Source organism: Canis lupus, chromosome 37 (genome assembly GCF_003254725.2).
Source record: "Canis lupus dingo isolate Sandy chromosome 37, ASM325472v2, whole genome shotgun sequence".
In the NCBI taxonomy this organism is placed as follows: Eukaryota; Metazoa; Chordata; class Mammalia; order Carnivora; family Canidae; genus Canis; species Canis lupus.
Window position 1 is genome coordinate 16,547,217 of NC_064279.1, and position 21,150 is coordinate 16,568,366.

The 21,150-nt window shown below is 37.3% G+C and overlaps 1 protein-coding gene and 1 long non-coding RNA gene across 5 annotated transcripts in view; one reads left to right on the top strand and one right to left on the bottom strand.

Moving 5' to 3' along the window:
* Window positions 1-9,116, top strand: part of LOC125754518 (uncharacterized) — a 47,724-nt gene extending 38,608 nt beyond the window's left edge. Inside the window, exon 2 of the long non-coding RNA XR_007408978.1 lies at window positions 8,797-9,116. This is a non-coding gene — a long non-coding RNA (uncharacterized LOC125754518). The remainder of the gene's footprint in view (window positions 1-8,796) is intronic.
* PLEKHM3 (pleckstrin homology domain containing M3) overlaps window positions 1-21,150 on the bottom strand; it is a 173,482-nt gene that overhangs the window by 17,891 nt on the left and 134,441 nt on the right. For all 4 annotated transcript variants that reach the window (XM_025442008.3, XM_049106765.1, XM_049106767.1 and 1 more), the window contains exon 7: window positions 8,746-8,903. In XM_025442008.3, coding sequence (XP_025297793.3) covers window positions 8,746-8,903 — 158 coding nt within the window. The remainder of the gene's footprint in view (window positions 1-8,745; window positions 8,904-21,150) is intronic.

Genomic DNA, 21,150 nt, shown 5'->3' on the forward strand with positions numbered 1-21,150 from the left:
TCCATCACCTAGTGTAGTTAAAATTTTTTTTCTTGTGATGAGAAATTTTAAGATCTACCACTCTCTTAGCAACTTTCAAATATATGATATAGTGCTGTTAGCTTTAGTCACCATGCTGTACATTATATCCCCAGAACTTATCTTATAACTGGAAGTTTTTATCTTTTCACCACTTTCACCCCCTGCATTTGGCAACCACCACCCACTCTGGTCTCTGTATCTATGAGTTTGGTTTTTTTAGATTTAACATGTAAGAAATCATGAAGAATCTTTCTCTATTTCAGATGGTTCAAGTATTTTAAGTTTTCTTAACTAACCAGTTTATTTAAAAAGCTTTGTTGGTGTACTTAAGTGAATGCGCATGATATTCTGGGGAGAGCTGCACCAAATGATAACTATTTATGGAATGCCTACTATATGAAACACACACACCAAATTCAGTGTTAAGTATACCCTTCTTATAGTATGCCCACATCTACATATAGCCAAAAATAAATAGGGGTCATAAGTCTCCAAGTGCAATGTTTTGCATATTGGAAAACTTGTGGGGATGATTTGTATGTCACAAGAAAAAATCAACAAAACCAAATGGATCAGACTAAAAGGTTGGAACTGATTTATGAGAGTTGGTATATTTTGTAAGTCTCATGTTAAAATGCATGCTGAGTGTTTTTAAGATGAAGTATTCATGTACTTGAGATCTGGAAGCATTTCAAGATTCAAGAATGGCATCTTCACACAAATTTGTGCAGCAGGATGGTCTCTTTAGCAGCATTATGTCTTTAATAACGAGAAGGTTAGTGATATGTAGAGATGTCAGAAAGAAAGCTGGATAGAAGGCAATTTAAGGATTTTAAAAAAAATCTAAGTCTTGGGTCACTTTGTGCATATAGGTGACTTTTTTTTGCTTTTATATTCACTGTTTTCCCTTAAGCCTTAGAGTGTTATCGGTCCATTCTTCTGATTTGTAATTTGGAAGTTAGAGTTTTTATTTCTTCTTATTCTCAATCAAGGAGGTATGTTTGGTCATTTCTCTTTCTTTAGGATGTGGAATTTTATTGCTGTTTTAAGAGAATGTTTCTCTCTTCTAAACTGTGCTTTCCTTTATCTAGAAGCGTAAATGCTGGATTAGGCTTAAGTTCTGTGATTCTGGATCTTACTATTGTATTTAAAATCTTACAATTTGGATTTTAGTGTTTTCCTACTTAGAAGGAAATTAATTTGTGTTGGAGAAGAAAGACTACCTCAATGTAAAACAGCATTATCATCTGAATGGTGAGGGGATAATACTATATAGCACACTTAGCCTGAGTAAGGCATCCTCAGCTTCCACAGGCCTCAGCTCCCACATGCACCCCTGGGCCTCCTGACCTGCCTAGCAATGTGCAGAGGAGGGGGCTCCACTATAGTCTCTGCCCTCACCCCCTCATCACAGCTGCTCGGCGCTCTATCTCTCCCTCACCCTAACCTAACTCTGACCTACTGCTCCAAGTGTAAAAATCTTTACCATGGCACATATAGGGAGAATTCAAAATAACAGTTTGGGAGGAGGCTTCTTTAACAACAGAAGCACATAGTTTCTTCACATGTCTTTTAGGGGGTATACTGCAAAACTGGTTTGAAGACTGTAGGTACAGAAGAAACAGTGATGGGTAATGGAAGAAGCATGGATTTTGGAGTCAGATGTACTTGGGTTCTAGTTTTGGCCTCATCTCTTGGGTCAAGTTCATTGCCTCCTCTGAACCTAGGCTTCCCCATTATTAAACGGAGGAGACAGTACCCCCTCAGAGGACTGGCCTAAAAATGAAATGATGAGCTATGTAAATTGCTGGCACCAGTATCAGTACATTATTAATGCCATTTCCCTACAACCCCAACACTTTCTCTATATCTGTCAGAGATGGCGTTCTAAAAATTAACACTAGGGCTATATTTTTAAATTACATATTCAGGAAGCTTCCTCCTGCATAACAATTAATTCAATAAGGAAAAAGTCTGAAGAGCTGATCAGTGTTTGACATATGGTCATTATCAAATAAGTGTGTTAAAACCAAGTATATTCTGATACTGAAGTACCTAAGTCAGTGCTTTAGAGTTCAACATGGAGCTCTCTAACAGTTTAGAAATTGTGAACTGCTTTTTCACCAACAGTGTCCATAACTCCTATGGATGATGCCCCTTCTTAGTGCTCTGGGACTACCCGCTAGACTGTGGCTCCTCTAACACTTCAGCATAACTGCCTAATGGCTCAGTGTCTCTTACTAGAGACTGAACAAATTGTGAGCAGGAGCATGCCATGTTCACTGTGTGTCCCCAGAGCCTAGCCCCGTGCACAAACACAGTATGCTCAATAAATAAATAATAAATCAGTATGCTCACTTATTCAAAGGATGGATAGTTCTGATACTTGTGGAATGCTTTCTTACTGAGTTGTAATTATGCTGTTCAAATGATGTTCGAATCTGAAGGGATATTAAGTATATATCTGAGGACACAGACGTGTGGACTTTAGCAAGGTGGTCAAGGATACATGGTGATGAATTCACTGAATATATCATACCTAAGCTTTTGACTTACATTTTTTTTTTTTTTTAAGATTTTTACTTATTCATGAGAGACACAGAGAGAGACAGAGATATAGGCAGAGGGAGAAGCAGGTTCCCTACGGGGAGCCTGATGCGGGACTTGATCCCAGGGCCCTGGGATCATGACCAAAGGCAGACGCTGAGCCACCCAGGCATCCCAATTACTTACAGATTTTTAAATATGTCTTATGGAAAATTTCAAACATACTCAAAAGTAGAGAGAATAGTGTAATAAACCTCTGTGTACCTATCACCTTGCTTCAACAATTATCTTTCATTTATATCTATTACCTGTCTCCCACTGTCAGATTATTATTTTTTGCAACATGAGATTATTTTGAAGCAAATCTCACAAAATCACATTACTTACCCATCAAGATTTCAGTTACATGTAAATTTAAAAAATTACCCCACTATTTAAATTTATTTTTATTAATCACATTTAATTATTCAGCACATCTTTAGCTACATATTCCTTCCTGCTGGGTAAAGGGTACCCTGAACCTACAGACGTGCTAATGTGATCATTCTTATAAGAATCTGGCACCTCTGCCCATGGCCACAGCTATTTAGAGCAGTGATTCTTCTGGCTGTGATGCAGAATCACATGGTAAGCCTTTGAAGATAGATTCTTAGAGTTAAAAAAAAAAAAAAAAAACCAACAAGTCTCACAGGAGATTCTGATGTGTAGTCAGAGGGAAGCATCCTTCCCTTGTCATGGGATGAGTCCTGGGATTGAGGGCTTTAAAAAATGTGTGTGTGACCTAGTGCCCTGATGTTGGTTTCTAATATTATATTCTCAAATAAAAGCAACCTGGGCTCTTTGGAGAAATGGCTACTTTTAGGATTAGGACAAGAAATATATATGATGTGTCTAGAACATCTGGTACCACAAGAAAGTATGGAAATGATCAAAACCAAAACCCCACAATGATATGAGTATGTCAAAAATGATGCAGGAGCCAGTTGCAAGAGCTGGAGGGCATAAATTCGAACAGTTTGGGCAACAAAATAATCTTGGATTATAACCCAAAAAAATAAAACAAATATGCACCTGCTCATGCTGATGTGAATAGATAATTTAAAAAAATAAATAGGAAGAAGAGACAAATCACTCAAGCAGAATTCCAAATAATTTTGTATAAACTCCACTCCCAAGGGAAGTGGAGTATAATCTTCACTCTTTAAGTGTAGGATAATATGGAAAAGGTGGGGAGAGAAGAGTATCTCCAGTGGAGAAACCTGACACAAACACTGCAATGGTAAGTCATGTTGTTAGTATGTACCCGTGGTCTGATGTGATGAGAATGGCACTTTATGCCTGTGGTCTTCCTCCCCAAACTCATAAAACGCAGAGAAATCGTAAGAAAAACATCAAGTCTATCCCACAGAGGGGTTCTACAAAATACTCCTCAAAACTATCAATGTCCTAAAAACCAAAGTCTAAGAAAAGTCATAGCCAAGAGGAGATGTCACAACTACATGTAATGTGGTATCCTGGAACAGAAAAGAAAATTAGGTAAAAACTAAGGAAATTAAAAAAAAAAAAAAAAAAAAAACCTAAGGAAATTTGAAAAAGCTATGGACTCTAATCATAATGTATCAATACGGGCTCATGAATTGTAACAAATATACCATTTTAATATAAGATGTTAATAGGGGAAACTGGGTGTGGGGTATATGCGAATTTTCTGTACCATCTTTGTGAATTGTCTGTAAATCTGAAATTGTCCTAATATAGTTTATTCACATTGATTAGCTTTGGTATTTGAGTCAACTGGTCAGCTGGATGCATTGTGGTTTTTTTTTTTTTAATTTTATTTTTTTAGGACAGTTTTAGATTGACAGAAAAATTAAGCCCAGTTTTCTCTATTATCAACATCTTGCATTTGTGTGGTAAATTGATTATAATGAATGAACCCATATTGACACATCATTAGAGTCAACAGGTTTTTTTTTTTTTTAAAGATTTTATTTATTTATTCATGAGAGACACAGAGAAAGAGAGAGGCAGAGACACAGGCAGAGGGAGAAGCAGGCTCCATACAGGAAGCCTGACGTGGGACTCGATCCCGGGTCTCCAGGCTCATGCCCTGGGCTGAAGGTGGCTCTAAATCGCTGAGCCACCCGGGCTGCCCAGAGTCAACAGTCTAAATTAAGGTTCTCTCCGTGTTGCACAGCTATATGAGTTTTGACAAATGTTATAGTGGGCATATATATACACACACAGATATATATACACATACAGAATAATTTTACTACCCTAAAAAACCTCCTGTGCATTACCTGGTCATCTTTCCTTACGTATTCCCGAGCCCCTGGTAATCACTGATTTCATTTTATTTTTCACTGTTTCTGCAGTTTTGCTCCTTTCAGAATGTTACATAGTTGGACTCGTACAGTCCAACTCTAATTCATAGCCTTTACAGACTGCTTCTTTCTTTCTGTAATATGCATTTAAAGTTCCTCCATGTCCTTTTTTGGCTTTATAGCTCATTTCTTTTATCGCTGGATAATATTCCATCACATGGATATACCACAGTTTATTTATCCATCCACATGTGAAGGACCCCTAGGTTGTTCTCAGCTTTTGGTAATTATGAGTAGACCTGCTTATAAACATCTCTGTGTAAGGTTTTGTGTGGACATAAATTATCAACTCATGTGTTACTTACAAATATATTGTTTAATCTACAAAAATGTTGGGATTTTGCAGGTATCATTGTTACTGATTTCTAGTTTAATTTCCTTATGGCTTGAAAGCATACTTTGCATGATTTCTATTCTTGTAAATTTGTTCAGATGTATTTTATGGCCCAGAATATGGTCTCTCTTGTTAAATGTTCCATGTGAGCTTGAGAATGCATATTCCGTTGTTGTTGGATGAACAACATGAATTGGCAGAGATGTCAGTTAGATCCAGTTGACTGATAATGCTTTTCAGCTTAACGATATGCTTAAACTGATTTTCTGCCTGCTGGTTACTGACAGAGGGATGTTGAAGTCTAACTATAATAGTGGATAGATACATATAGTTGTGCATTTGTCTGTTTCTCCTTGTAATTTTTTTTTTTTTTTTGTCACATATATCGTGACTCTGCTTGTGCACATCAAGGATTGTTGTGCCTTCCTGGAGAACTGACTGCTTTATCATTATGTGATACCCCTCTTTATCCCCGCGTGAAGGATTGGTATTGCTTCTTTAAATATTCAACAAAATTCATCTATGAAGTCATCTGGCTTTATGGGAAGACTTAAAAACAAATTAATTCAGTTTCTTTACTTGTTATAGGGCTATTCATATTTCTATTTCTTCTTGAGTCTATTTTGGTAATTTGTTTTTCTAGAAACATTCATTTCATCTAAGTTGTCTAACTTGTTGGAATATAGTCATTTATGGTATTTCTTTATAATTCTTTTAATTGCTTTTTCCTTTTTCCTTCCTGATTTTGAGTATTTGGTCTTTCCTACTAATTTCTTGGTCAATCTAGCCAAAGAGTTTTCAATTTTGTTGATTCTTTCAAGAAGCAATTTGTAAAAAAAAAAAAAAAAAAAGAAGCAATTTGTAATTTCATTGCTGTACTGTTTTTCTATCTTCCATTTCATTGATATCTGCTCTAATCTTTACTCTTAACTTTCTTCTGCTCACTTTGGATTTAGTTTGTTCTTTGTTATCTGGCTTCTCAAAGGAATTTCTGGTAATGGATTTGAGACCTTTCTTTTTTTTTTCTTTTGTTTTAAAAAAGATCTTATTTACTTATTCATGAGAGAGAGAGAGAAAGAGAAAGATAGGCAGAGGGAGAAGCAGACTACCTGCAGGGAGCCCAATGTGGAACTTGATCTCAGGACCCCGGGATCACAACCTGAGCCAAAGGCAGATGCTCAAACATTGAGCCATAGGTGCCCCTCCTTTCTTTTTTTTCTGACGTGTTTTTTCATGATATGTTTATAGCTATAGGTTATACTCTAAGTACTATGTTAGCTGCATTACATACTTTTTAATTTTATATTTCATTTTCATTCATTTCAAAATATTTTAAAATTCCTCTTGTAATTTATTTCTTCTTTGACTATAAATTTTTAGTTTGTTTGATTTAATTTCCAAATATTTGAGGGTTTCTCAGATTTTTTTCCTATTGGGGATCTTAATTCAATGTGTCAGAGAATATACTTGGTATGGTTTCAATTTTTAAAAATTTATTGAAACTCATGAGACACCTGGGTGGCTATTGGTTAAGCAGCTGCCTTTGGCTCGGGTCATGATCTCAGGGTCCTGGGATGGAGCTATGCACTGGGCTCTCTGCTCAGTGGGGAGTTACTTCTCCCTCTCCCCTGGTTCCTCCCTCCCCTGCTTGTGTTCTCTCTCTCTCTCAAATAAATAAAATCTTTTAAAAAATTTATTGAAATTTTTTTTGTGACCCAGCATATAGTTTATACAGTTGGAAGCATTTTTAACTTAATTTTTATTTTTTTATTAAACACTTTTGATTATGATCTAATGCATATACCATAAAATTCATTCTTTTAAAGTTTATAATTCAGTGATTTTTAATGTATTCACAAGACCATGTAACCATCACCACAGTCTAATCCCAGAACATTCTTGTTACTCCTAAAACAAATTAGTACCCATGAGGAGTTATTCTTTTTCCATTCTCCCATGACCGAGGCAGCTACTAATCTACCTTCTGTCTCTATGTATTTGCCTATTTGGGACATTTCATATACACAAAACATAAAATATGTGGCCTTTTGTGTCTGGCTTCTCTCACTTGGCATAATGTTTTTAAGGTTCCATACTGCAGCCCGTATCAGATTCCTTTTCAGACTGGATTATATTCCAATATATGGATATACCACATCTTGTTTATCCATTCATCAGTTGATGGACACTTTTTGGCTATTATGAATACTGCTGTGAACATCTGTGTACAAGTTTTTGTGTGGTGTACATTTTTAAGAAGTCTGTAATCTCTAGGCTATGAGTTAAGTACCTGTACTCAGGAAATAAGGCTGGAGTGTGTGTGTGTGTATCTTTCTGTGTGTGGAGCCAACCCAAGTTCCTGTATGTTTACAAAGAGTCTGTGGGTTTAAGAAGAGGCCAGAAGAGCTGAGTCAACTCTTAATATCTTAGTTTTACCCTACATGCTTCAGCTCTCCCTGGCTACATGCCTCCCCTTCTGTTCTGAACCACAGTGTAAGTGAGCCCTGCTGGGTGGGAAATGAAGCATGATTTCATGGCCAAAGAAGCCAGTGCACAGACACATAAACAGTATATATTTCTATGATGCTTTTGGAATGAAAGGAAAAGTGATATGTATCATTTTGTGATTCAAGAAAAGCAATAGTAAAAACCCTACTCTCAAGTTAGCGGGAGAAGAAAATCATCCATCAATCAATGAACGCGATGATGCCCAAATATTACTTTGGTTAGAAAAATAATCCCACATAAACTCCCACTTTTCTCTCCTTTGGATCCTAAAACTTTCATCACCACACTGCAGCGCATCTGTGGAGAAACGCATGTGGTAAGCCAGACAGCTGTTCCCCAGTGTCTTTTTTTTTTTTTTTTTTTTAAATTTTTAATTTATTTATGATAGTCACAGAGAGAGAAAGAGAGACAGAGACACAGGCAGAGGGAGAAGCAGGCTCCATGCACCGGGGAGCCTGACGTGGGACTCGATCCCGGGTCTCCAGGATCGCGCCCTGGGCCAAAGGCAGGCGCCAAACTGCTGCGCCACCCAGGGATCCCGCGTTCCCCAGTGTCTTGTAGTTTTATTCCTGGTGGTCAGTCCAGTTTTAGCATTGCTATGAAACTGTGATTTCCCTTTGCCTATCATTTGGCCCTGAAATGTTGTGAGGATTCTTCTTCCCTGATCTTCATTCTAAAAATGAATCTAAACACTCTTCATTACCTAAGAAGGCAGAGTTAGGTGATGTTTTTTTTGCAACTCTTTTATCTCATTCTGGATAAAGATAGTGAAGTGAGCTGGGAATGAATATAGGAAACCAAAGGGTAAAAAATGTTCTCCTCGAATAAGGGAAATCCGATACAAGGTAAGAGAGATACAGTGCTTGACTAAAAGTTGGCCTGATTTGACCAAATAAAACTTCATGTGACATATTAAGGTATACTTTTATAAGACAAGAGATTCTGTACCTGCTTGTTGAAATATCTTCAAAAGGGTAGAGGATCTCTCCATTGTTACAGATTTCACAGATGAACCCCTTCTGGCTACAGAGACTGCAGCTGTATACGTGTGAGGTGGCAAATTTAATGACCTTGCCCAAGAATGGAGCCAGCTTCCCCTCTATTACCTGCGGAAAGAGAAATGGGACAGGGAAGCAAATCCATTGAGAAGAGAAGTCTTGCAGACCCAGGAAGACTGGAATTCCTTTCCTTTACACAACAGGAAAACCTCTAATTATAATTTCTCAGCAACTCTGAGAAAGAAAAGACAGTATTTTCACTCCAAAAGAACTCTCTGGTTTAAACCGCTGGAGGTTGGAAAATAAAGATGTTGAAACTTCTTTTGTATTCCTCTTTCACTGTAGCGTGATATAGGGAATTGAGAACCAACAAATGGGGAACGCTACTTTCATAGACCAACTTACTGTTATGGTGTGCTATTAGAGGAGTGGGGTAGATTTCCCAAGATTAGAAAACATGCAAGGTAAACATTAACGTAGAATATTATGTTGTAAATTCAATAATACCTATCCTCTGATAAGTTAATAGTATAGCTTCTTTTACCATCTTCCCCAAAACATGTAACAAATGTGGAAAAATAGGTTTCTTTTGGTGCTGATAATAAGTATGTTAATATAAAGAGATTGCAATTTGACAGTCTGAGAGCTGCATTCAGCCTGAGGATTTTTTTTTTTTTAATTTTAGTGTTTTAAAAAATGATCCAATCTGATAACTGGGAGATTTCACAGAAAAATCCTGAATTTGGGCTTTTTGGGAAAAATAATCAGATTTAGCAAAACCAGGCCTGAATTCCAACATGATGATGATCCTGATTATGAGTAGGGGCTGCTTGCTCCCACAGAAGCACATGTTCTACGGTTGACAGTTGTCCCCTTCTAGGTCCTACTATTTTGAATCTGCCTGCATACCACTATTACGTTACCTGTTGGCCTGCAAACATCCATGAGTCTGGAACCAATGGTTAGTCAGATCCCTTTTCACTTAAGTAATGCTGAATGAGCTTCAAAGACTTCAGCAGTTCAAAACTGATATGAAAAAAATCTGCCTTCTTTCTCATCCATGCATGGCTATATACATGCTGATTTTGACATAACGAAGATTCAATTTAATTTGGAAATAGTTAGAAATAACTGGTAATAGCTGGATACTTTCACATCATGGAATAATCTCATGATGTTTTAAAAATGAAGAGAACAAGTTGGAAAAGCAGATCTTTCACTGTGTGTGTATATAGTTTTTTTGCATTTTTAAAAACAATGTATATTATTTTTGTATTAAGATACAGAAAGTGAATAGAAAATAATGTACACTGCTTTATAAGAGTGGATTTTCTTTTTCTTAATAAAGAGAATAGAAATTATGCTGGCTGTTTTTTGAGTCAAGCAAGTACATTTTCTACCATCCTTTTACTTACTCTCCTCTGCACTTCTTTCAGGAAGCCATAGGCCAACCTCCTTTTATTTATATTTTCTCAAGAGCCATTAACATTGATGAACCCCAGTAACGTGTACTCCTAATACCACCAGATGATACACACTTTCTAAGAAATAACCACTACCAAATCTTATACCAACCACCGGTAAACACTTTCCAATGTGTCATAGGGTTATTTCTAAATTGTGGTAACAATAGTTCAGCAGAGTTTGGTTTTACTTATGTTCCTCTTTCCTAAACAACCAAGGTTAATGACACATTTAGAGATGCACGAACAAAATATAGCTCAGTTGGGGGAAAACATCAGGATATAGAACAGTCCAGAAACCAGGTGAGTAAAGATTTTTTGGAGGAGCTGAGGGTGAGAAGGGAATATGTGGAAGAAAGTTATTATCTAGGGTCTAAAGGAGAAGGCTGGGCATCTTATGCATAAAGGGTTTTTTTTTTTTTTTTCTGCTAGAAAACTTCCTTGAGACAAAGGGTGTGAACATTTTGAAGGCTTTTGAAATATTTCACCAAATTTACACTGCCAGAAATGTAAATATATTTCTATTGGAAGACTTTAATAAGCTTTAAAAAATTAATTTGAGGACTGGTATCTTTATAATATTTATTCTCCCTATCAAAGGACCTTACCCATATCTCCATTTTATTAAATCTTCATTTGTTATTGCTTAATAAAGTTTTGGGTTATTTTTCCCTGTATAAGCAACTCACACTATAGGTTATTTTAGGGTTAAACTTTTATATAATACTTTTCCTTATTAGCTATTGCTGGTTTTAGAATATATTGACATTTGAGTATATCTTATATATAACTATTTCACTGAATCTTCATGAATGCAAATCACTTTTAGGTGATTCTTTTGGGTTTTCTGAAAGTAATAACTTGGTCCCTTCCTTTCTAATGTTATATCTCTTATTTATGTTTCATGTTTTATTTCATTGTCCAGTGACCCTAAAATAATTTGACGTAATGGTGTTAGCAGATATTCTCGCTATTTCCATGAGAATTAAACTGGAAATTATGTAGTCTACAGTGAATGGTTCGTTTTCTCCATCAAACACATATAGTCATTCACCACATTTATTAATTCCCTCTCCTTTTTAATAGCAGCTTTGAGATACAATTAACATGCCAAGTAATTCACCTATGTAAAGTCTACAGTTAAATGGTTTTTAGCATATTCACAGAGTTGTATGCCATCATCATAGTCAGTTGTAGAACATTTCACCAACACTTGCAAAAAACCCTATACCTATTAGCAGTTGCTCCTTTTCCCCCCCATAACCTGTCTCCTCCCCACCAAGCCCTAAGGAACCAATAATCTTTTTTTGTCTCCATAGATTTACCTCTTCTGGACATTTCATATAAATAGACTCATACAATATATGGCTTTTTATGACTGCTTCTTTCAGCATAATGTTTTCAAGGTTCATGTTGATTCTCTTTTGAATATCTCTGGTATAAGTAAGTCTCTTTTTCCTGTCTTGCCAGCTATTAACACTCCTCTCTAGATTAATGAAATCATTTTCTAGTTTTACTTCTGGAAGCCAGTCTTTTCCCTCTGGTTCATCCACAGCATATATACTAACCAATTTTGGACATCATCTTTATCAAATATCATCTCTTCTTTCAAATCTTGAATTCTTATTTTGTTGTTAGTAAAAGTTCACTCATTCATTTCATAAAATTATATTGAGTTACAATGTCCTATATACTCACTAAAGGAGTGAACCAGATAAGACTGGAGCTTACGTTTTTGCTTGGTGTGCAAGCGTCTCCATTAACTTATTCCATACTATTTATCCAGGCTCATTTTCCATTTCTTATACATACCTTCCATTTTAAGAAAACTTTTCCTTGTGTAGAATATGCTTACTTTTGCTCTTGTGCCTTCACCCATGTCATTTCCTGTCTTAAGTTTCACTTCTTAACACATATTTATATTTCACCTAGGCTTCATGGCTCAGATCTAGTCAGTTTCATCTGGAAAGCCATCTTTGGCTACTTCAACTGTTACACTTCTCTTGTGCTTCATATAATTTACTTTTATATAATTTAATACAGAACTTGATGCTGTTTTGTACTCTTTACTATTGTTTAACATGTGATTGTTTTGCTTATCCAACCAGACTGAACATATAAAAATGGTGATACTAACTGTAAAACGGTGATTTTACCTATAAAATGGTGATTTTATATGGAACGATCTAAGAATGTAAATTGCTTGAAGGCAAAGACTGAGTCTCACACTTGTTTTAAATATCCCTTCTGCCAGGGACATGAGTTCTTGTTGATTGACCAAGGATGCCTTCCTATTTTCCTCCTTGCCAGCAGCAGTCACATCTTAGGGGTGTCTTTGTGTCATAAACATTTTTAATCATTCTGCTGTGTGATTTAGGGAAGAGCATAAAGAGTGCGAGGACCTGGTGGCTGCTCAGCTGTTCAGGAACTTTTTTTGCTTCTTTATACTTAATTGCTCTATTTGTTAGCGTAGGGTTCATGGCCATGTTCCAAAGAGCTGACGATGCTGAAAGTTTTTCCTCCAGAAAAGTGAGGTAATAGTCTATACGTTTATTTTAGAATGTACACACATTTCTTTAATAGTATAGAAAAGAAAACTATAGGTACAGATATATTTAGGACGTTTAAAGCTTGTCTTTTTTTTTTTAAAGCTTGTCTTTGAATACAACTACTAGCAGCACTGGAAACAGAATCCAGCTCTTCTGGCTTCTGGTCTAGAAGTTTCATCACCACAAAGAAGTAGGTTCTAAGTATGAAATCTCCTTGGTTCAAAAAAAAAAAAAATCTCCTTGGTTCTTTTTAAAAATCAGATATATCTTCACTTTGGATGATTGCTTAAAAAGAAATCAAGTATCCTACACCCCTACCACCTCCTCCTGCCTCCAAGAGTCTTGCAACTTACACTCCCAATTCCTATCCATCTTGGTGGAGCCTTAAGGTTAGGAACATATTCCATAAACACCACAAAGAGGATGGCCTCACAGAAGACCAAAGCCTAAGGAGCCACTATCTTCAGGGTCCAAATGAGAACCAAGTAGAAAAGGGCCACCAGGATGCCAATGGGTCTGGAAAATGACTATGGGTAGGGAAAAGTCAAATGTCCAATAAGCTAACAAGCTTGCCAGCAACCACACAGCCTGAGAGAAGTCACACATGAGACCTCTTCTGTGTCAACCCTAAATTGGAGCACTTCCCCGGGTAGTGTTACTACATAGAGTAACAACAGTCTTCAATAGGGCCCGGCATGGGGAAAAGTTCTGCAAACTGGGTATTTAGATTAGAGTTGATCCAGGGGATTCTGATACCACTAAGAGCAAGCCAGGACTGATCAGGACAAAGAAAACCACAAAAGTACTTCCTTAATAAAACTGGCCAAAGCTTGTTTAAAAAAAGAAAAACAAAACCTAACCTTCGTAGTTTTAGCTTGACAACTTGGCTGTATTTTTCTGGTGTGTGGTAGTTTGATTCACCAGGGAGTCTCCCAGAGAGGCTGACATTACAGAGTTTTCCATATTCCCTCAGAACTTACTTGTCTCTGGGTACTGGGAAACAGCAAAGCAGAGTGGAAAAGGCAAAGCTGATCTGAGTACCTATTCTAGTTCATCCGCTTTCCAGCCACGAGATGTTGGTAAATTACTTAACCTTTTCGAGCCCCAGTTCATCAGCTGAAAAGTTAGGATAATACCTACCTCGTAGGGTCGAAGGACGGATCAGATTTATTATAATGAAAGCACTGGATATAATGTCTAACTTAGAGCAAGTAATTAATAAATAATAGCTTATTATTTATCTTAATCTAAATAGAAACTTTAGATGATTTAGATTCATTCCAACTTTCAAACACTTGAGATTTACAGCAGGGGGGAGAAAAGAAAGGTCTTTTTTTAATGTCATTTCTAAAGGGAGAGAGAGCAAGAAAGAGAGAGAGAGGTGGGAGGAGGAAGGGCCAAGGGAGAGGAAGAGAGAGAATCTTCAGCAGGTTCCATGCCCAGTGCAGAGTCTGACTCGGGACCTGATCTCACAACCCTGGGATCATGAACTGGGCTGAAAACAAGAGTCAGAGGCTGAATGAACGGAGTCCCTCAGGCACCCTACATATCATTTTTTAAACGGTATCAAATTGTCTTTCTGTTGGATAGAATCAGTAGCAATTAATGTAAAGCGGTCAGTTCCATTCCCTCCAACACTGCTGTTAATAAAGGAACAAGGCTTCTTTTTGCCAGGCAGGATGCTGGGGAAAGACAGTCAACACACCTCAAGCTTGATTTGACTCACTCATATAACACCTTAGCAACACTTGGAAACTATCTTTCTTAATCTTTTCTTGCTTGTAATTAGTCACAGGTTAATATAACTTTATAATAACCCATCAAAAGTCACAAGGCCATTCCATGTTTAGCATAACAGGCTTGTGGTTTCCGTTAATCAGGTGGTCATTTAGGGATGTCAGGAGTGAAGGTGAAATAGAACTGAGATAAGGTTGTTATCCTTCCACTTATTTTCCTCAAATGGCCAGTCTACGTGAACAAAATCATGACAAAGTAGTTAGCAGAAGACATCTGTAGCTCTTCCCCATCTCCCAGCCCCCTGACTACTCCTCATCTTCTTTGTACCAAACTGCCCTATCTCCTTGAGAAAAGGCAGATGTCCAAAATGGGGGAAAAGTGTTTGCTTCTGTTTTCCATTATACTTAATTTCTTGTACTAAGGAAGGTACTACTCTGATTGACTTATTTGGAGAGTGTGCATATGTGAGAGGTATTTTATTGGTCAGGTAGTCAAAGAATATATACTTTCATTTGTAATTTAAAGTTATGTGTCCCTGAGCTCTGGGTATTATACTATATGTTGGCAAATTGAATTTAAATAAAATAAATAAAATTACGTGTCTTCTCATCACGTGGTAGGATAAGGACAAAAGGCAACATCAAGCTGGTATCTTCATAATTCTATTTTTTACTTTTGCAGTCTTTCTACAATTCTTTTCACTCATTTCAGGTACTTCTAAAACTCAAGGAGCTGGCAAATGTCACTTTTCATCATCCAGCTGGCTGACAAATAAAACAAATATGCTTACCCTTCTTGTGTGACTGCAGCCCACGAAAGCTGCCTGGTTGAACTTCCAGCTCAGGGATACACACATTTTCCCCCCTTTCTATTCTGGTCAAGATGGTCAGCATTGGAATTTGAGGCCTATGGCTTTCTTGCAGACTAAGACAACAGACTTTATTTGATTTACTTTCTTGCAGACCAATCAAAAATTACAATTAAGTTAAAAAATAACCTAGTGCTGCCTTCTCCAAACCACAGTTTCAGAAACAGCTGCTTATTACTCATGTGTGGCACCAGGAAATTGCAGTGTCATGTTCAAGGTCTGTGGCCAATAGAGATCTGTGGGATTGGGAAACGGGCACAAATGATTCTTTTATGTCCGTTACCTTCACTCCCTTGGCACCACAACACCATTCAAAATCTACAGGGGGAGAGGGACAGACCACTAGTAACTTGGGCAAGAAAAGAGGAAAAACTCTTTCTCATTGAATTTCTTTATGCAGTGGCTCATTCTTTCCCCCTGATTTGTCAAGTTACCTTCCATTTCAATACAAGCATTCCTCAGCCATTGTGTAACATCTAGATTCTGGACAACTGTTGGGAATACTGTGATGAAGAGGGCTGTTGCACTTGACATATGGCCCCTCCTTAAAAGTCTAACCAGAAGACCCCATTCACGGTAAACAAAGCCACCTGCCACTCATTGGTAACAAGCTAGCTTGATGAAATGAAAGAATCAAAACTGTCACACACTGTAAAATGATTTAAAATATAATTTAGTTTGCATTTGCTTGGCCAGAGGGCTATGAAAGGTTTTGCTATTTTTTCTCTGCCATTTCTCAGCTGTAACAGGTGGGTACTGTGAAGTCCAGTGACCTTGGTCAGGTGAGTTCGTAGAGAGCTAGGAAAAAACAGTCTGTAGATTCTGCTCAGGTTTGAAAACCCTAACAGTAAGAATATTCTGAATATATTCATTCAATTCTAAATTTTTCTTAATTGTAAGTCCTTAAAAATATAAAATAAAAAGCATACCACCATATTATTTTTCTTAAAAACAGAAAATAACTAGAGGCGCCTGGCTGGCTCAGTCAGCACAGTATGCGACTCCAGATCTTGGGGTCGTGAGTTCACCCACATTGGGCGTTTACTTAAAAAGGGGGAAAAAAAAACAAGTAGTATAAGGGATTTTCCTATTTCAAAAAGTTTGTTAAAACCCTACTTTCCCATAATTAACCTTTGAGCTCCTTTTTTTCTTTTTCTAAAGAGAGCACAAGTGGGGGAAGGGGCAGAGGGAGAGAATCTCAAATGGACTCCATGTTAAGCAGAGCCCGATTCAGGCCTTGATCTCACAACCCTGAAACCATGACATACGCTGAAACCAAGAAGCTGAGGCTCAACCGACTGAGCCACCCAGGTGGTCCCTGAGCTCCTTATAATGGCTCAGTGCTGGGAGGCTGGTGTGTAAACAGAAAACTTCTCTGATCAGCTGCCCCCCCACCCCTCTCACAGGACTGAAACTTTGGCTAATCAAGCACTTTGCTGCAGGTGGACTATGATGTCACCAATTAGCTATTATCTGAGCCCTTCCCAAAGGTGACAATTTCAACTTAGACTTTGTAAACTATGTGATAATTTAATCTAGTGTTGATATAATTGGGTAGATTAGGGTATGGCCATCATCATTTCCATCAAATTGCATTTTGCTTCCTGCTGGAAACAGTCTCAGGGAATGAAAGAAAAACAATTTCCTTTGGTGAGTGAATGGCAAAGATAAACCCCAGAACACAAATTTCTTATTCAGAAAAATATATGGGATGGGGCCTACTTCAGAGAATTTTTTCTGCACTAGGTAAAGTGCCTCCATGGCCACGACCCCAAGGAACTTCAGAGGAAGCATTTGCAAAGGGTGAGTACATGTATTTATGAGGAAAATGGATTAAAATATTTTAAATCGAGACAGTTCCAGAAAATTCCCATGGTCAGCAGGGTTTTACTTCTCTATTGAGTTAATTAGTTGTATGTCTGAAATAAATCATATTTAGGTCTCTATTGTTCATTTTGGCTCTAGTTAAGATACTAGTGAGTCACTGAAAAGTAAGGAGACTTCCTAAGTGGTCTTTTACACTCAGCTTCCTTACTTCATGTCTGAGAAAACCAAGGCCCCGTGGTGCCGTGAGCTGCTCAAGATCACTCAGCTGATTGGTGGCAGACCCAGAGTCTCCCTGTTTAAGCAACCTTTCACTATTCGAGGAAGGGATACTTCTAAGGGCATCAGAGGTCAGAGAGCAGCCCCCCTGGGTTTGGTTCAGCCTGGGAATTCTGAGGTTCCTGGATGTCTACTGACCTACCATGTATAAACAGAGGATTTCTAAACTGACTCAGTCCCAGCATGAAAGCAAGATGCATTGTCTACATCTCTATCTACATCTACCCACAATTTTGATCCAAACTAGACCTGCCTTTGGCTTACAGAAACACTTTTTTGTCCAACATATTCTCTTCTCGTATAACAATTCTCTTAAATGGTCACATCTTGTGTTGTTTTCTGAATATGGAATATGATTTTGAATACCTCATTATTCTTAGATTACTAGGATATTCACTGGTTAAAGTAATCACCAAATTCTGTGGCAAAAATGGACTTAACATCAAGTTAAACCCTAGCCTACTCACCAAAAGTAGAGAAGTAACTTCGTAAAAGGAGAAGCAACTACAGCTGGAAAGAGCAAAGCAAAACAAAACAACTCCACCTATGCATGTAACGTGGGAGAAATGAAGGAAGTATGCTTTTCAGAGAGGGCTCGAGTAGAGACCAATATAAAACATCTTAACAGAAAACAACAAAAGACTCCACACTTGAAGGAGAAAGATATCCGGAGAAATAAAAGCAACATTACCTGATTACGTAAGGATAGGTGAGTGAATGGCATGAACCATTCAAGAACCATTCGCTGAACCAGCGTATGTCATGGTTTCAGGGTTGTGAGATCAAGGCCTGAATCGGGCTCTGCTTAACATGGAGTCCATTTAAGATTCTCTCCCTCTGCCCCTTCCCCCACTTGTGCTGTCTCTCTTTAGAAAAAGAAAAAAAGGAGCTCAAAGGTTAATTATGAGAAGGATAGGAGAGACATAAAAGGCCAAAAGAAAGGGAAGGAGAAGTAGGGAAAGGATGGAAACAGGAAAAAAAATTAAGAAATAGTAAGAAGCAAAATTGAAATGGTCACAGAAACAAAGGAGAGAGCTGACTGTGGGCTGAGATGGCAGCGAGGTGGCCAGGTTTCCATCCCAGCCGTGCGTGTCCCCATGAGCTGAGCAACCTTTTGTAAGTCACTTCACTTCTCCGTGCCTCGGCTTCCTCATCCACAGAATAAAGGGATTGCACGAAGTCATTCCAAAGTGAAGGATCAATAAGGGTCCCTCTCAGTTTGAAGATTCTATGATTTTGTGATTAACCAACAGGGAAAACATCAAAAGAAGCTTGTTGAATACCCCCAGGAATGTAGAAAGGGAATATCTGGGGAGATAGATAAAAGGTGAGTTTAACCAGACTAATTAGAAGATACCCAAGGAAATTTTCAAAAGAAGTGAAATAATGTCACCAGCTTTTTATTCCTCTGCTTGCTGAGTGCCATTCAAAGAGGGAGTTAATGCTTTTTAGGAATCATCCCCTCACAGGTGTGCAACCAGATATCAGTTTTCCCGAAGATGTCTGCAAATCCCTTCCTTTCATCAATGCATTTAATTAGTTAAAGTTTAGATAGCACTTACAGACGAAAGGCACAATATAAGTGCTCAAAATTATTATTACTTAACAGCTTTTATGAGACCAGCAATGCCTAAGACTAAATGAGAAACCAAAATTAGTTTCTGGCTAGAAGGTTGTGATCTAATAAATTGCTGGGTTATTGATGTGAGGAAAAACAACCCTGCATATAAACTGAAATAGGTGCTCTTTATTAGCTTGCATGCCATTGTCCTAAGACAGCTGGTAATTTTTCTTCCTTGCCTCAAGGAGTCAACAAGTAGTAAACCACCACTTACCGCACAGTACTGATTATGATTTCATACATCCTGTTTTTCAAGAATATTATCTGCTGTGTTTGTAGCAACTGTATGCTGGACATCTGTATACCCAGGATATGGATTCAAATATATATGGGAACTTACCATACAATAAAAGTGGGGAAAGATAGGTTATTTAATAAATGATGCTGGGGTAACTGGTTAGACATTGTGGAAAAAATACAACTGAATCTCTAACTCATTTCATAAAAGAAGTAACTGCAAATAAATTGGAAGATTTAAATACAAAAAGAAAACCATAAAAGTATTTTAAAACTACAAAAAATATTAGAGAAAAATGTTAGAAAAATATTTATGTGGGGCAAATATTTTATAATCTTAGAAGCCATAAGAGTGATAAATGTGAATATGTAAAATTAAAAAATTAGTAAAGTACAAAATACCACTTACAAAGTGACATGACAAAAACAAACTGGGAAAGATAGTTCCCATTTATATAAAAAAGTGCCAATTTCCTTAATATAGAAAGAACTCTTTTAAACTAATGAGAAAAGACTAATAACATAATTTAAATACAGGTTAATGAAATAAACAGGCAATTTACAAAAACTACAAATGGTGAATAACAAAGATGCTAAACCTTACTTACAATGGAAAAGCATATATAATAGTGTGAAGTTATTTTTTATTTATCAGATTGGCTAGGATTAAAAATATTAATATAGACAATGTGGGTGTAGGAAAATAGGTACTCTTAAGATGCTGAATGGAAGTAAAAACTGGTTTCACCTTTTCAGAAGGCAAGTGGCAGTACTTATCAAAGTACAAAGCACGCCTACCCTTTGACCTGGCAGTCTCATATTAACTAATTTACACTACAGACACAGTCACACAAGTGCTCAGGGAAATATATGAGGATGTTTACTGCAGTATTGGTTCTAGTAGAAAAAGATGCACTGGTTAAAAATTAGGATAACTCTGGGCGCCTGGGTGGCACAGTCAGTTGAACATCTGATTCTTGATTTTGACTCTGGTCCTGAACTCGAGGTTATGGGATTGAGCCCTGCCAAGCACTCTGTGCTAGACAGGGAGTCTGCTTGAGATTTCTTTCCTTTTGCCCTTCCCTCTGCTCCAGTGCATGAGCACTGTCTCTTCCTCTCTCTTTCTCTAAAATAAATAAAATACATCTTTAAAAAAATGAAGATAACTGTATACTATGCAGCTGATGAAAAAAGGAGGTAAATCTTTATATGCACTCAATATGCACATAGGCCTGGATGTTCACAGCATATTATTAGGTGAAAAAGGCAAGCTGCAGAAAAATAGTATTGCTTGATCCCTTTTGCAAAAAAATAAAAAATTAAATTAAAAATTAACATTTGTAAATGTGTAGAAATGTCTAGAAGAAGATAGGCCAGCTACAATAATGAAAACTACTTCTGCAGAGTGGTATGTTGGGGGAGAAAAGGGCAGACTTTAAAAATAGAAATCTGTAATGAAATATCAGAATGGGAGATTAAGAAAACAATCCCATTTACAACTGCATTGAAAAGAATAAAATGCCCAGGAATAAGTTTAATCAAGGAGGTGAAAGCCCCACACACTGAAAACTGTAAGACACCAATGAAAGACACTGAAGACACAAAAATGGAAAGATATTCTGTGCTCACGGATTAGAAGAATTAGTATTGTTAAAATGTCCACACTACCCAAAGAAATCTACAGTTTCAATGGAATTCCTACCAAGATTCCAATAGCATTTTTCACAGAAACAGAACAAACAATCCTAAAATTTGGATGGAACCACAAAAGACCCCA